Raw genomic sequence first — 18314 nt, 5'->3', positions numbered from 1 at the left:
CTCCATAAAAATAGAAATATTTTTGCATGTCATTTTTTACCTTTTTATTTGATCTTTTCAGGATACAGACCTAGTAGTAATAGTAACCAGCATGTACTCTTGGATCCGGTGACACTGATGACTCATTTATAGGATCTTATTAACAACTATCTTTCTTTCTGTTCTAATCTGACTCTCACACATCTGCCAAATTAATCTTCCTTAGCTACAAGTCTAATCATGCCATTGCTCTACTCAAATTCTTTCAATGGTTTCCTTTTGCCTAGGAAATAATATCTAAAGAATTTGTGAAAATGCAGGTGGACAAACATGGTCTTAATGGTACTGTGAAAATAATCTGCAAAACAATTTCAAATTATTTGAGAAAAATCACTAAACAGCATACTCTTTGACTTAGCAATCACATGGCATACACCTCAAAGAGTTAAAGAAAAAAATAAAGATCTTGTGTATACCAATATATTCATAGCACTTTTGTGGTAAAGACCTTGAGAAAAGACAGGGCCCATCAATTAAGGAATGACTGAAGAAATCGTGGTACACAAATGTAATGGAATGAATTATACCATGTCTTTTTTTCTCTCTCCCCTGGTGAAGTCATCAGGCCTTGTGGTTTGATCATTGTGTTTATACTGATGACCACCAGATCTACAGCTGTATCTCTTTCTCTCTCTCCCTCCCTCCCTCTCTTTCTCTCTAACTGCCTAGTGAACATTTCTGTGTTGTTGCTCCATAGACGTCTTGAACTCAATATGGACCAAATGGAATTCATTTACTTCCCTCTCAAGTGCACCCATCTTCCAAATTTCTCTATTTCCTTTGAGGGCACTGTCATCCTTCCAGTCACTGAAGTTCTTCATACTTACAATGCATCCCCTCCTCACCCACATCTCTTAGAATTCTCCATCCAAGCATCACGTTTCACATGAAGCCAGACTTTCTGGCATAGTTTTCTATTTTCTCACTATTTCTCTGACTAATGCAGGAGCAAAGGCACAATTCAAGTTTTGCTGTTGCTATTCCCTAGTATTTCAATAGTTTTGGAACAAATTAGTGTCTTCAAAACAAGCATTGTACCAGAACATACTTTGTATAGTCATCGATTGTTTATATAATCATGGACGCCTAATCCTTATCAGAGAACTCTAATAAAATGATTTTATTCCCATTCAACTCTTTCCATTCTTATCCTAAATCTACTTTTGCATAAGCCTTTGTAGTTTCATGTAAGTTTTCATGGACTTTCATCAAAGATCTCAATTTTATCCTTTGTAATTACCTCTATCTTTTGTTTGACTGAAAACATACCTCCTGCCTTTATAATTCTCTTTCTTTTGGGTCTGTGAGGAGGCAAGATTACTTTGACCTACTTCTGAGAACCAAGTAGGAGAAAGGATGACTGTCCTATATCCCACTTGAATACAGCATCCATGAATGCATGACTACCTCTATTACTTTGTATTTGTACTTTCTTGCCCTTAGTTGGAGATTTTTAATCCTTAAAAATCACCTGGCCTTTACAATCTCTTAAGGTATTATACTCTATCACTCCTTTCTTTTAAAAATATCTTGAAAACAACTATCTGTGCTTGTCATGTCTACTTCTTGTCCTGTCACTCATTTCTTCTTAACCTCTCTTGCTGGATTATCATCCACTCCTCACACTGTGAGCTGGTATAATGAAAGTTCAATCCTATGCTTCTTGTCTTCTTTATACATTTTCTCATGACAATCTCATCATCATTCATGGATTCAAATATCATCTCAATGTAGAAGTCTCCCAAATATTCAGTAGCAGTCTCCTGAGCATTAGTCCAGCTTTGCTAAGTACCTACTGAGTATTTCACATACCTTACACAACTCAAACTCATTATGTTCAAAGCAAAACTCATTATATTTATCCAGCCTCTACCCTCCATCAAATAACTCTTCTTCCTAACTCTAATGAAAAACACTACTAGTTCTACATTCCTACCCTCAGATTCTTCTCTCTCCCTCACCCTCTGTATCCCTCTATAGCATATTTCAAATAGACATCATTTTCTCTACCTTTAAGTTCTTAGGACCTTTTGGTTATCCTATTGAAACAGCCTCCCAATTGCTCTCTTTACCCTGTCTCCCTTCTCCAATTCATTTTCCAAATAGATGTCATTCCCTTCTCAAGAAGCTCCAGGGGCTCCCTAGGACATCTAGGAGCAAATATCAAGTCTTCTTTATGGAATTTAAAACCCTTCACAATCTAGTTCTTTCTGCCTTTATAAACTTATAATACATTATTACCTTGCATACATTCTATGGTCCAGTTACACTGGGGCTTCTTGTTCTTCATACATAATGTTCCATTCAACCTCCATGACTTTGCCCAGGCTGTTCTTGATTCCTCAAATGCTGTCTTGCTTCACCTATGGTTCTCAAAGTCACTGGCACCCTTCCAAGTTCAGCTCAAATGTCATCACTAACATAAAACCATTTTCAAACCACTTAGCTGCTGACGCCCATCTAAAGCTTACATTGTATTTTCTTTGTATGCACTTTGTGTTTACTTATATGTGTACATATTGTTTGACAGAATGTAAGCTCCTTGAATGCAATGACTATTTTGTTTTCATAGGTTAAATATCTAGCATAATGATTAGCACAAAATATAAGAATGTATAAATTAGCATGGGGAAAATTTTAAAAACTTAAACTTATTGACATACAATAAAAACACAACTTTTTCCATCTTTAAAAAATATTACAAATATTTCCTCCAGGGTAGAGACAAGGTGGAAGGGTAAAGGCAGGGACTCCCCTGAGCTCTCCCCCAGACCCCTCTGAATACTTTTAAATAATGACTCTAAACAAATTCTAGAGCAGTAGAATCAAAAAAAAAAAAGACAGAGTGAAATAATTTTCCAGCCCAAGACAATTTAGAAGATCACCAGGAAAAGACTGTTGCACCAGGGGGAGAGAGGAGCACAGTCCAACACAGGCTGTGGAAGCATAGACAGGGCAGGCCCCAGCAAATCAGGAACAGGCCTTGGGGAGGCTAAATCAGTGGCAGTATTGGCAGTTTCCAGACCTCTCAGTCTACAAATGTAAAGGGATCAGACAACATTCCAAGGGAGATTTATAGGGATCCCTTTGCTGGCACCAGGAGTAGGATGCTGTTACATTGTTACATTGGAATCTGAGTCATAGTCCTGGATCTTAGTCCTAGGGCAAGGAGAAGCATTAAAACAGCAGAGCTTATGACCACGCAGGAGCAAGGACCCTGGTCACAGTTACAGGATTGAAAAGAGTGCTCATGATCTCTAACAGCCAAGTGCATAGAACAGGAGAGTAACAAACACATCTCTTCCTAGATCACACCACCTTGGAAGAGCCAAAAATTTATATGTCTCTAGTATTACGTTTGAAAACAGCTGTACAAAAAATCTGAAGCTTGGCACAATGCCTCCTCCACTTAGGAAGCAGAGCTCCACTTTAGCATAGCATTAAAAATCAAGAAATAGGCTAAAAAATGAGCAAATAACAGAAAAAAATTCTGACCATAGAAAGTTGCTATGGTGATAAAGAATATCAAAGCACACATTCAGAAGAAGACAACAAAGTCAAAATTCTTACAACCAAAGCCTCCAAAAATATGAATTGGTTTCAGGTCATGGAAGAGTTCAAAAAGGAATATAAAATCATTTAAGTAAGAGAGGTAGAGGAAATATTGGGAAGAGAAATGAGGGTGGTGCAACAAAATCATGAAGAAAATAGTCAACAGCTTGGTAAAAGATTCACACACAAAAATTCTCAAGAAAATAACACCTTAAAAAACAGAATAGGTCAAATGGTAAAAGAGGCACAAAAATTCAAATGAAGAGAAGAATGCCTTGAAAGGCAGAATTGGTTAAACAGTAAAAGGGAAGAACTTCGAAAGCAGAATTAGCCAAATGGAAAAGGATGTACAAAAGCTCACTGAAGAAAAGTTTTTTAAAAATTACAACTGGGCAAATGGAAGCTAATGACTTTATGAGATGTCAAAAACAATCAAATAAAATCAAAAGAATGAAAAAATAGAAGACAATGTGAAATACCTCATTGGAAAAACAACTGACCTAGACAATAGATCCAGGAGAGATAATTTAAAAATTATTGGGTTTCCTAAAAGTCATGATCAAAAAAAGAACTTAGACATCATCTTTCAAAAAATTCTCAAGAAAAGCTGTCTTGATATTCTAGAACCAGAGAGTAAAATAGAAATGAAAAGAATCCATTTATCATCTCCTGAAAGACATGCCAAAATGAAAACTTCCAAAAATGTTGTAGCCAAATTCCACACCTCCCACATCAAGGAGAAAATACTGCAAACAAAACAGTCAAAAAGAAAAAATTTCAAATGTTGTGGAATCACAGTTACAGCATATTCTTTTCATAATATTCCCTTGAGATTATATATCATGTCTGGAAATCTCAATTAAACAGTACTTGCCATGAAGTCCATTCAGTTTTTGGACACCTGAAATTTTTATAACTTTATTCCTTATGTTGAACCAAAACTTGTCCTTGATTTGTACAGAACAAGTGTAATCCTTCCATATGATGATTTTCCAAGTATTTGAAGACAGATGCAATGTTCTTCCTGTAATGCCCAACAATTTCAATAATATTCAAAATCAAAGAACTAAAATGAATGAAAAAACTGGGAGAGGTGAGAAAAATTCTACAAGAACTTCTATTGCCTTCTTTCCACAAAGAGATATTTATTTCTGCACAGACTGGTCTAGGGCACTATGGATATCCCTCCTTTGAGACAATGCTTCATCTGCTTCAGTGAATTCAGGGATCTCTGCCTCAGCTTAACATTCCCAAAAATCAGGATAAATGAGTGGCCTGAGGGGTAGATGGCAGCAATGATCTCACCAAATATTGCAGCTAGCTCACTCTCTTGAAAAAAGTAGCTGGATGATGCTATGAGAAAAGCCAAGCAGTAAATAACAAAGAGGATGAGGAAAGAGATCACAGCTTTCATGGCTCTAAAATGGATCTCTGTTCTGGGATCTCTAGCATCCATGGCATTGAGTTTTATCTTTCTGGTATGTTTCCACACAGAGACGATTAACAGGAAAAATGAGATCAGGGATACAGTAAAGGGAAAGAGAGTCACCAGGTTGAGGAAAATCAGGGTATTATAGTACGGAGAGTTACTTGTATTGTTTCCTTTGTCCTTTCTCTTTCCCCAGCTCTTGACATCTGCATTATATTTCTCCGTTATTAAGAGGCCAATGAATACAGATAAGAGCAAAGATACCAGCAGGATTATAAGAATTACACTGTTAATTCTCCACTTCAGCCAAAGAAAAAGGGGGTGGGAGAAACTGGCTATCTTCAAACAGTAGAATATGCTAAGGCAGGTAGCAAACCAAACGCTTAACTGGTTGGCAATTGTCCAGAAGCTATCTATAATTTTCAAAATAGTTTCACAGTGAAATACCTCTGGATAAAGAATTGTTACAAAGCTATTTGATAGTATCATAAACAACAGGCCAATTCTTGAGATGGCCAGGCTGGTGAGAATTAAATCAACCAAGTAGATTTTCCCTTTCTTAACCCAGTCAATCAAGTTCACCAGTCCAATGAATCCATTCCCCAAAATCCCTATTATGAACTCTCCAGCTATCATGATCATGGAGGTGGTCTCCATTGCAGCTAACATGTCTGCAGAGAGAAAATGCCAATGTCCAATAAATAGTGCAGCTTTTGGATTAATATTCAACCAACCTGTTGAAGATAGTTATCTACGTCATTGAGCTTTTGAAGTCATTTCTTTTTCTCTGCCTTGATGGTGCCTCCTGTCTCCAGAGAGAAAGCTTTTTCCTATGTTTGTACAGGGTTAGAATTGTTTTCACAAAATTTCCTTACTCATTGCAAGTACATTGATCTATGTGTGTGTTTCTAGGAGGAAACTGTGTTCTTTTATTAGCACTGCAGCCTGTGATTTTGCATGAGTGGTGAGAACTGAAGGGTTGGGCTTCTATCTGTTTACATGCAAATAGGAAAAGATTCCCTTTCATCATTTTGCACATTCCTTTGATGCTGTTTTCCATATAGTTCAGATTCATCACCATTATTGCTACCAGCAGTGAATACTTCTAAAGGCTCAAAGGTCAGGATTAGAAATTATTGGAACAGTGAGCATAATTCACCTATGGAATTTAAACCCAAAGGGAAGATTTTCTTCAATTACAGCTATAATTTAGAAAGGAAAACATTCAGATTCTAATATATTATGAGAATTCACATTCTCATCCATCAGTGATTATTACCCCATCAGTAACTTTTCATTAAACACTACTCACAATAAAAATATTAGTCATTTAGCTAAATTTAAAGTTCTTTTCATAACACAGAACCAGTTTTCTGGTTATTACTTAATCTGCTTTCTGAGAGAGATGAAGAAATCTATTTTCATTACATCATTCCAATTTCACTATCATGGTTTTTTTTTAAATGTTATTATTCTCAAAGCTGGAGAGGAGATGAGAGGAGAACAGAGGAGAGGAGACAAGAGGGAAAACAAACATTAATCACATTTATACTACCATAGATATTAGAAAGGGAGCAATACCTGACCATCCCATGAGTCTACTCATAATCTTTATGATTCCTCAGACCAAAACTCTCCTCCTTGGCCACTATTCTCCTTATTACTATCCCTATTGTAATATAACTCCTTGAGGACAGGGCCAATCTTGGTTTTGTATTTGTATCCCCTAGTGCTAGCACAGTTTGGCACAAAGTTAACACTTAAATTTCTTTCATTCATTCATTCACCTCACCATCAATAAATAAGGAATACCCCCTTAATTGGGTATTTGGGACCATCTCCAAGATACTGCCAAGGAAACCCACTTTGGTGAGTGTATATCTCTCTGTATAATTCTTTTCTTCATGCCAATGCTCAGTGAATATAGTAATCTTAGTAGTTACATCTGTCCAGGAATCTTGGATGAATTTGATGTATATGCTCATAATTCTCTTAGCCCCAGTCCCACAGTACTTTGTCTAGCTGTTGTCCATCCTTCCAGATACTTGTAAATGAACCTTAGAATTCATCTCTTCTCAGATCATTATGTCAAACTTAATTGATCTATTTTTTTTTTAATCTCAAACTAGCTCTTAGTCCATCAGAAAGTTTCCTGATGTCATATGACACTTTAGGTTCTCTATTTCTCTTACGATACATCATAGTTAACTATAGACTTAGCTAATCTAAGTTCCTTTTCCTGTGATGAATGAATGAAGAAGGTAATGAAGGCAGATAAAGATAACTTTATTCCCATAACCTCAAAAATCAGAATATATGGACTTGACATATAAGCCAACGCCTAAATTCACAAAAAATGATATCTTCCTTTACAATAAGTTTTACTTAAAGTAAGAGAGTAGACAAGGGAGATGGTGCAAAGAAACTACTGCTTTTCTCTTCTAATTGAAGTACTTGGGTAAAATGAAAGATAGAAAATATGTGTGTTGGGGTGGGGAGGGGCAGACTTCTAAGAGCCAAGGTGGTGGAATAAGCAGGGAATCTCCCTAATTCTCCCATATTAACTTCCAAACAATGAAATAAACGTGCCCCCAAAACAAATCCTGGAACAGCAGAACCAGAAAAAAGATGGGATAGAACATTTTTTAGTCCCAGAAACTTGAAAGGTTAGCAGGATAGCTTTGTCTCATTCAGGTAAATGGAGAACACAGTTCAGGACAGGAAACATACCAGCAACTGAGCAGCAAACCCTACCTCAACAAGCCATCAGGAGATTCTGAGCCATGGTGTAGTAGATCAGGCAAATGCCAATGACACACCCTCCCTCCTTGTTCCCTGGACCCCGTGCCTTAGTATGGCCAGGGGAATAGGCAGACACCAGATCCTAGAACCACCCTATTATGATATAGTCCTGGGAAATGGGCAGCCACTAAGAGCTAGATTGTCACATGTTTCAGGGTAGCCCCAGCAAACAAGTAGACATCAACACAGGACCCCACAGATGCCAAAGCAGAAACACAGACACCAGTGTTTGGACTCTCCACATAAGCCAGGTGAACTAGCAGTCCCCATCACAGGAACTGCCACATGCTTCAGTGTAGCCCTAGGCAAACCGATATCAATACAGAGATCCCTCATGGGCCATAGCACATGAGAGATATTAGCAATTCGACCTTCCTCTCTCAGAACTTGATAAATCCAAACAAAAGAATAAACTAGAAAGAAACTAAAGAGATAAATGGAACATGAGAAAAATTAGATATGTCAATAAGTCTGATAATGTGAGTGAAATTGATAGATATTTTAATATATATGTATAAATTATCTAGATTAACACATGAAGAAATAAAATGCCTAAATAACCTGATCTTTAAAAAAGAAAAGGAACATTCCACTAAGGAATTCCCTAACAAATAATCCCCAGGGCCAAATGGGTTCCCAAGTGAATTCCACCAAACATCAACAAAATTTAGTTCCAATATTATATAAACAATTTGGAAAAACAGGCGAAGGAGTCCACTAAATTCTTTTTATGACACAAGTATGGTGCTTATACCCAAACCAGGAAGAGCCAAAACAGAGAAAGAAAATTGTAGACCAATTTCCCTAATGAACATTGATGAAAAAATTACAATGAAATACTGGCAATGTAATTACAGCAACATATCACAAGGATCATACCCTAAGCCTAGATGGGGTTTATACCAGGAATGCAGGTTTCATTCAATATTAGAAAAAATGTCATTGTAAATGACCATGCCAATAACAAAATCAATAGAATTCATACGATTATCTCAATAGATGTTGGGAAAGCTTTTGACAAAATATAGTACCCATTTCTATTACAAACACTAGAGAGCATAGGAATAAAGTGAGTATTCCTTAAAAGGATAAGCACTATCTGTCTAAAACCATCACCAATCATTATCTATAATGTGGAAAGGCTAGAAATAAGGTCAGGGGTGAAGCAAGGATTCCCATTATTATCACAAGAATTCAATATAGTATGGAAATGTCAGCTATAGCAATAAGAAGAAAACAAAATTAAAGAAATTAGAATATGGAAGGAAGAAACACAACTATCAGTCTTTGCAGATGATATGATGATTTATAGATGACTAACAGAATCTTAGAGAATCAACTAGAAAAACTACTTAAAATAATGAACAACTTTAGCACAGTTGCAAGATATAAGATAAACCCACTTAAGCCATCAGCATTTCTTTATACTACCAAGAAAACCCAGCAGCAAGAGATAGAAAGAAAAATTCCATTTAAAATTGTTGTAAACAATGTAAAAAACTTTAGACTCTACCTGCTAAGACAAAACCAGGAACTATATGAATACAAAGCACTTTTCACACAAATAATATCAGACCCAAACCATTGGAAAAATATTAATAGCTCATGGATAGACTTAAACAATATAATAAAAATGACAATTCTACCTAAACTAATTTATTTATTCAGTGCCACATCAAACTTCCCAAAAAACTATTTGAGAGAACTAGAAAAAAGTAACAAATTCTTTAAGAATATCCAGGGAATTAATGAAAAAAATACAAATGAAGGGGGCCTAGCAACACCAGATCTCAAACTATATTGTAAAGCAGTAATCAAAACTGATACTTTCAAGAAATAGGGTGGTAGATCAGTGGAATAGATTAGGTACACAAGATGTAGTAGTCAATGACCGTAGTTACTTAATGTTTGAGAAATCCGAAGACCCCAGCCTTTGGAATGAGAACTCGCAATTAGATAAAACTGTTGGGAAAGCTGGAAAACAATAGGGCACAAAATAGGTAGAGACAACATCTCACACCATATACCAGGATAACGTCAAAATGGGTAGGATTTAGATATAAAGGGTAATACCACAAGCAAATTAGAAGTGCAAGCAATCATCTACCTGTCAGATCTATGGGGAAAGGAAGAAATCGTGACCAAACAAGAGAGAGCATTATGCAATATAAAATAAATAATTTTGACTGTATTAAATTTAAAAACTTCTTTCTGTACAAACAAAATCAGTACAACCAAGATAAAAAGGAAAGCAGAAATCTGGAAAGCAATCACTACAGAAAGTTACTTTAGTAAAGGCTTCATATCTCAAATACATAGGTCACTACATTAAATTTATAAAAAAAAAAGTAGGAGATTCTCTAATTGATAAATGGTCAAAGAATTTGAACAGGCAGTTTTCAGATGAAGAAATCAGAGCTCTCCATTCTCTTATAAGAAAATGTTCTAAATCATTAATAATTGAAGAAGTGCACATTAAACCAATTCTAACTTACCACCTCACACCCATCAGATTGGCTGACATGACAAAAAAAAAAAAACTGACAAATTCTGGAGGGAATTTGAGAAAAGAGGTACACTGATGCATGTTGATGAAACTATGAATTGGACCAATCATTCCAATCAGCAAGTTAGAACAATGCCCAAAGGGATATAAAACTGTGCATACCTTTTGACCCAGAAATACCACTACGAGGTAGGTCTATACCTCAAAGAGTTTTTTTTTTCTAAAATGAGAAGGGCCCATATGCATGAAAATATTTACAACAGTTCATTTTGTGATGTCAAAGACCTGGAAAAGGGGATGTCCATCAACTGAAAAATGGCTGAACAAATTAAGGAATGTAATTGTGTTGGGATACTATTGTGCTGTAAGAAATAATGAAGGGGATGGTTTCAGAAAAACCTGAGAAAACTAATATGAACTGAGGCAAAGTTAGAGGATTTAAGAACCAGGGTTGAAAACTGGCATCAGAGGCCTTCTTTATACCCAAGGAGACCATATTGCATGAGAGTATGAGACAGATGAAAAGAAGTACAGTCTTAGTTCTGTCTTTTAGTGTTCCAACAAGTGGTTTCAGGTTAGAGTTGTGTTTGTCACTGAGCCTAAATCTTTACACATTGCATCCTGGGCCATTTCCAGTCGACCAGATGAATATCTGGCCACTGGACCCAGATGGCTCAGGAGGAGAAAGTGAGGTTGGTGACCTTGCACAGCCCTCCCTCACTCAATCAAAATCACCTGCAAGTCATGTCATCATCTTGATGTCATGGTCCTCTTTGAGAATGAAGGACAAACACAACAACAGCCTGAAGCTATTGAATTCAATCTCCAATCATTGCTAGGCCTGAAGTAATCCAGTCAAACCTTCCTAAATGTTTATAGGACCTCCCACTTAAGAGAAGGGAAGAAGATAGGCTTACTTTTGGATTACAGGGGGTCCAAATCAGAGACTACTCCATGTGAACAGTGGCTAGAGTCAGAAACTCTAGCCACCCATGGATGCCAAAAACTGTTGCGGTTTCATGGTGTGTCGTGGAGGTACCATGTCAAAGAATTCAGAGTCACACCACCTCAAAATACAAGTACAAGCATTTATTGAGGACTGAAGTCCCTCAGAAGCAGGCTAGGTTATAAGAGGAACCAGCAACTTCAGTGAAAGTTAGATGGTTTTTTATAGGGGAAAGATGCAATTAGCGTAACAGAAATTATAAATATTTAATAGTCAAGAGGAATTTGTTAAGTGATTAGGTATTGGGGGAGGAATCTCAGTCTGAGTGGAACTGTGCATGCAATTACCCACAATGCATACAGAAAAGCACAATTGGGGTGGGGGGGTTGTATGTATGATAATATTCTAATAAGCCTCTCTAAGTCATAAGTTCACTTAAAGGACAGCTTTTGCTGTTACTATGCATATGTGTGTGTGTTTGTCCTTTGTTGCCGAAGAAGACCATGCCATCAGAGAAATAATAACATGACTTGCACTTGACTTTGCTTTGAGTGACAGAGGGCTGTGCAGGTCACCAGCCTCACTTCTCCTCCAGAGCCATCTGAATCCAGTGAGCAGATATTCATCAGCATGACTGGAGATGATCCAGGATGAGACAATTGGGGTTAAGTGACTTGACCAAGGTCACACAACTAGTGAGTGGCAAGTCTCTGAGGTGAAATTTGAACTCAAGTCCTCCTGACTCCTGCACTGGTGCTCTATCCACTGCATCACTTAGCTGCCCCACTGTGCATATTCCTACTTAGAAAAAGTCCCTTTTATTGTTTTGGGGTTCACATCCTGCTTGGTCATCCTGGTGGTGCTGTTTTTTTCTTTTTTTTTGAATAAATTTTTTTTTTTTCAGTTCTCAACATTCACTTCCATAAGAATTTAAATTCAAAATTTTCTCCCCATCTCTCCCCATTCCCTACCCCAGGACAGCATGCACTTCTATCACACACACACACACACACACACATATATTCTGTCTAACTACTCTAATACTGACAAAGGTCTCATGAGTTACGAATATCATTTTTCCTTGTAGGAATGTAGACAGTTCACCTTTAATAGTCCCTTAAGTCTTCTCTTAACTGTTTACCTTTTCATGTTTCTCTTGATTCTTATATTTGAAAGTCAAATTTTCTATTCAGCTTTTTTATTCAGGTCTTTTCAACAAGAATGCTTGGAAGTCCTCTCTTCAATTGAAATTTCCTTTTTTCACTTGAAGTATTCTATTCAGTTTTGCTAGGTAGGTGATTATTGGTTTCAATCCTATCTCCTTTAACCTCTGGAATATCATATTCCAAACCCTTTGATCCCTTAGTGTAGAAGCTGCTGAATTCTGTGTTGTGTTGATTGTATTCCCAAAATACTTGAATTGTTTCTTTCTGGCTGCTTGGAATATTTTCTCCTGGGAACTCTGGAATTTGACTATAATATTCCTAGGAGTTTTCTTTTTGGGGTCTCTTTCAGGAGGTAATCAGTGAATTCTTTTCATTCTTATTTTGTTCTCAGGTTCTAGATTATCAGAACAGTTTTCCTTGATAATTTCTTGAAAGATGATGTCTAGGCTCTTTTTTTATCCTGATTTTTGGGTAGACCAATAATTTTTAAATTACCTATTCTGGATTTTTTTTCTATGTCAATTGTTTTTCCAATAAGATATTTCACATTGTCTTCTATTTTTTCATTCTTTTGGTTTTGTTTTATAATTTCTTGATTTCTCATAAAGTCACTAACTTCCATCTGCTCCATTCTAATTTTTAAAAAACTATTTTTTCAGTGAGCTTTTGGACCATTTTCCATGTCACTAATTCTACTTTATATGGCATTCTTCTCCCCATTGGCTTTTTGGACCTATTTTGCCATTTTCTTCAGCATTTTTTGAGTCTCCTTTAGCAAACTGTTGACTCATTTTTCATTATTTTCTTGCATTGCTCTCATTTCTCTTCCCAAGTTTTCCTTCATTTCTTTTACTTTATTTTCAAAATTCTTTTTGAGGTCTTCCATAACCTGAGAACATTGCAAATTTTTTTTTGGAGGCTTTGAATGTAGGAGCTTTGACATTACTGTCTTCCTTTGATTGTATAGTTTGCTCTTCCTCCTCCAAAAGGGTGGAAGGAAATACCTTTTCACCAAGAAAGTAACCTTCTATACTCTTAACTTTGCTCATTTTTCCAACCAATTACTTGACTTTTGAATCCTATGTCAACTGGAGGGTAGATTACCCTAGGTTTCAGAGGTTTTGTGCAGTTGTTCTCTGAGATATCTCTAGGGACCTATCAGGTTTCAATTCCTCCAAAGTGACAGAGTCAAGAGAGAGGTGTTTACTTTTTTCCTGGCCTGTGCTCTGGTCTGTGAGCAACCAAAACCATTCTTTTCTGCCGTGGAACTACAGGTAGGATTTCCTTTTCCACTGCCACCACCAGCTCTGCCAAGCCAGTGCTCCTCCTCCTTCCAGGACGGCCATTCAGGACGGAGACCCAGATCAGCTGCTTGATTCCTCTGAGGTCGATAGACTAAGAGCTCCACAAGTCGACACTGCTGCAGCAGTGCCTGCTGCTGCCCTGGGACTCAGGCTGGGACCTAACCGAGCTCCCATTTCACCCAGGTGAAAGAATTTTCTCACTGACCTTTGAGGGTGTGTCTGACTTTTGTGGGTTCAGAAATCTGAAAACCGTGGCTGTTTCCCATGATTCAGGACCCTGAAGCCTGCTCCAGTCCTGTATGTGCTTCACTGTCCATGCTGGGCTGAGCTCTGCTCCAAGACCAGTTGAACAGTTCCTAATGTCCTTTCAGGATGTTGTGGGCTGGAAATCCATTTCACTCTGACATTTTGTGGTTTCTGTTGTTCTAGAATTTGTTTACAGTCATTTTTTTTTACAGGTTTAAGGGCTTTGGAGGAGAACTAGAGCAGGTCTTTGTTTCTAATCCACAAACTTGGCTCTGCCCCTGGTGCTGCTTTTTGATTAGCTACCTACTGCGATCCTGTCTGAGAACAGATGGAGATGGTTATTGTGGCTGAGTGATTAGACACACCTACTGTTTCTTTGAGAAATATGAGGAATGGCTCTGGGGTCAGTGGATATCTACAGGCAGTGGTTGGGATCCCGTCACATGAACATGCATACTGTTTCTGTGAGAAATATGAGTTCATGGGACCACTTGTTTTTCTGGGAAGGCAGTGAGTCACATATGAGGAAGTTAGGATATTGAGTCATGGAGTGGGGGGAGCAGTGGCTACATAGGGGTAATGGGACTGCTGTTCAGTAGGGACTATGATTGAGTCTAGTGAATTGTGGTGTGGTAAAACTCAGATTGTGTGGCTCAATCTGGACACACCTGTTGTTCAGTGAGGCCCATAAGGGAGTCAGAGTGTTAGGTCTAGAGGTAGCTTTACTAGGATTGCATCAAGAGGAAATAGGATGGACGAAAATACAGAGTTGGTAATTATTACCAACCAAATTTTTTATAGTAAGTTTCTCTGATAAAGACAGTTTCTCAAACATATAGAAAAGTCAATCAAATTAATAGAAATAAGTGTCATTCCTCAACTGATAAATTGTCAAAGATATGAACAGGTAGTTTTCAGACAAAGTGATCAAAGCTACATATATTCATTTGAAAAAATGCTCTAAATCACTATTGATAAGAGAAATGCAAAGTAAAACAACTCTGAGCTACTACCTGACACCTATCAGATTGGTTAATACAACAGAAAAGGGAAATGTCAAATGTTGGAAAGAACATCAGAAAATTAAAACACTAATATACTACTGTTGAAGTTGTACACTGATTCAACCATTCTGTAGAGCAATTCTGACCTATGCCACAAGGGCTATGAAACCAAGAATGCCCTTTGACCAACCAATACCACTACTATGTTTGTATCAAAAAGAGATGAAAAACAAAAAGGAACTATGTATATGAAAATATTTTTAGCAGCTCTTTCAGGGGTGGCAAAGAATTGGAAATTGTGAAGCTGTCCATCAATTGGTGAATGACTGAACAAGTTGTTGTATATGATTGTGATGGAATACTATTGTGCCTTAAGAAATCATGAAAAAGATGCTCTTAGAAAAACGTATAAAGGCTTACATGAACTGATGGAAAGTGAAATCAGAAGAACCAGATCATTTTGCACAGTAACAGTAAAGTAGAATGATGATCTACTATGAATAACTTAGCTATTCTCAACAGCACAACCATATTAGAAAATTCTGTAGGATTTATGTTGAAAGGTACTTTCTATCTCCAGAGAAATAACTGATAAAACCTGAGTGCAGATCAAAAGTACTTTTTCTTTACTTTATTTTTGTTGGGGATTTTTGTCAGTGTTTTCTTTCACAGAATGATTTACATGGAAATGTGTTTTGCATGGCTGCACATGGATAACCTATATCAAATTGTTTGCTTCTCAATTGAGGGGATGAAGGGAAAGCATCTGGAACTCAAAACTAGAAAAAAAAAATTTTTAATTGATTTTGTACATAATTGGGAAAAAATAAAATATTAAATAAGAAATAAAGAAAAGGAAATATGTCCTCAAGCTGTTGTAATTACTTGTTTTAACATGATTTGAAAATGAGCTTACAAGATTAAAATGTACTCTTTAATTCACCATGAAACTATAGTTTAATCATACTGGATATTAAGTGTCACTTTCATTAACAGATCATTTTTTAAAGTATTGATTAGAGCCCATAAATTTTTCTTTGGAGTTTAAATGAGAGAAATTCCCAGCCCACTGAAGTATGTGTATCTCTATCTCTTAAATAAATTTCTTAATGTTTTATACTATATGGCATGATGCAAGGTTATGTTGTACCATTACGCCATATTCACTTGGGAACTTCTAAAATTCCAAAATCATTCTGCTTTTCAGGATATCAATGTTAGTCAAAGTTCATCATTCCATAAAAGACTTCCAACCCTATTCAAAGTAAAGAAAAAAATCCCTTTGGGAGGAGGTTCTGTTAGTAATGAAGTGCCCAGATCCTACAGGGTGACCTGGCTTTCTGATGATATATTTGGTATAGATTTGAATGAAAAAGTGAGTTTCATCAGCAAAGACAACTTTTTTTTCCAATTTTCAGTAGTCTGGTCTTTGTATCGTCTTGGATATGACATTTCTTCCCTTCATAGCAATAATTAAACTCTATTTGTAAATAGGTCTTTTTCTTGTTCTTCCAACTTTAAGAAGAAGCCTGTATAGCCATCAAATCTTACTGAAGATTATTGCTTGTTTCCTGAGGATTAATTAGACAATCTCAAGGCAATACTTTGTCAGTTCTTACAGGAATATCTTTCATGTTTTTCTGAGAACCTTTTTCTCATCATTTCCTTTGTTACTGTTGTTATTTCAGTTATCCTGTCCTTTAATCTTTGGTAAGACTGATTCTACTTAATTACATCGTTGAATGATCCCTGAAATGCATGATTTTACTATACTGAAAGCCACTGCAGCAGTTCAAATAGTTATTGAAGTATTATAACTATTGAGTGTTTCATTGAAGTAAAGTGAGTTCTTTAAAATAGCATTATAAACACATGAAAAAGAGAAATGTAATGCATGTGTCAGACAATACCCAAAATTCTCTTGGCAGAGTACTGAACTAAGGTGGGAAAACCAATTCAAATCATGTCCATCTAGTCATGATCACACATTCTTAGTCATTCTGGCATCAATAGAACATATATGTGTGCCCATTTGACTATTACAAAATAAAATCCTATCTGAATCACTCTTTTCCCAAGTGAACTACACCACTCTCTAGGTGCCTAACAAATGTTTTTTGTGTAACTGATGAATTGATCAATGCCAACTTTGTTTTTAGTAGCCTACAAAGAGATGCAATCCCAACTTGATGGATAGGGCACGTTATTCAAATGCCAAATGTACACTTGCTTAAAGACTATTTTATGGAGAACCTACAAATAGCAAATGCTCACGTGATGGTCTGAAGAAGTCATACAAGGACACTCTCAAAGTCTCTCTTAAGAACTTTGGAATTGGTAGTCTGACATGAGAGACACTGACACAGGACCAGTCAGCATAGAATGCTATCATTAGAGAACACAATATATCCTGTGAGAAAAGCAGAAATAAAGTAGCTCAAAAAAATGGAAGATGCACGGATTTGGAGAATCCACCCTAAATGTTCACATGGACTATTTGTGCACAACCTGTAGTAGAACATGCCAGGCTTGAATGGGTCTGATCAGCCACAGTTGGACACACTGAAACTTGACTCTAGCATCATGATACCATTTTGGTCCTCTTTGAGAATGAAGGACCACAACCAAACAATTGATACAGTAATACATGGGTGTAACAAATATATTAGTAGGATTAAATAATGGTCTCCAGGATATTGGGTAAATGCTAGAGAATGAAATTAAAAATTGAGACAACAATGGAACAAAATAAGAAAGCATTTAGAGTTAGGAGTTGCCATTAGCTGCTATTTGCATAAAAGTATTGACAACAAATGTTTAAATCATTGCTCTACCAAAATACTAAAAATTTAACAGTAGAAGGCCATGATATGGAAACAAAAATACGAAGATTTACCATATGTATTTCATGTAATAACTAAATATTAAATGAAAGAATGTTATTATAGTAAAATTGATCATGTATCTAAAATTATAAAATGTCATAGCTAAAAAACACCTGTGTAAAGATACAGTCCCAACCACCTGTCCAATAAGCACACTATACTCCCTTGAGATTTTACATCATGTTTGAACATCTCAAGTAAGCAAGACTTGCCATGAAATACATTCAGGTTTTGGACACTTGAATTTCTTTTGATGTACCTTGATTTAGAATATTTGTTCATTTTTTCAAATTATTTTCTTTAGTTTTCAACCTTCACTTCCACATGATTTTGAGTTCCAAATTGTCTCCCCATCTCTCCCCTCCCCGCCACCCCAAGATGGCATGCATTCTGATTACTCCCTTCCCCCAATCTGCCCTCCCTTCTGTCACCCTC

General features: G+C 36.6%; 1 protein-coding gene across 1 annotated transcript; it reads right to left on the bottom strand.

Annotated features, from left to right (window-relative positions):
• Window positions 1-4756: 4756 nt before the first annotated feature.
• Window positions 4757-5733, bottom strand: LOC140511245 (taste receptor type 2 member 7-like). The gene has a single exon (XM_072620276.1). It carries the CDS (start codon window positions 5687-5689, stop codon window positions 4757-4759), a length of 933 nt encoding a protein of 310 aa, XP_072476377.1. The 5' UTR covers window positions 5690-5733.
• Between the last annotated feature and the right edge of the window lie 12581 nt (window positions 5734-18314).

This window comes from Notamacropus eugenii, chromosome 6 (genome assembly GCF_028372415.1).
Source record: "Notamacropus eugenii isolate mMacEug1 chromosome 6, mMacEug1.pri_v2, whole genome shotgun sequence".
NCBI classification, from domain to species: Eukaryota; Metazoa; Chordata; class Mammalia; order Diprotodontia; family Macropodidae; genus Notamacropus; species Notamacropus eugenii.
This window is presented reverse-complemented; position numbering and strand designations above follow the sequence as displayed.

What these genes read in the sequence shown, in the direction of transcription:
- LOC140511245 (XM_072620276.1), bottom strand. Translation starts at nt 5,689, where the DNA reads ATGTTAGCTGCAATGGAGACCACCTCCATGATCATGATAGCTGGAGAG.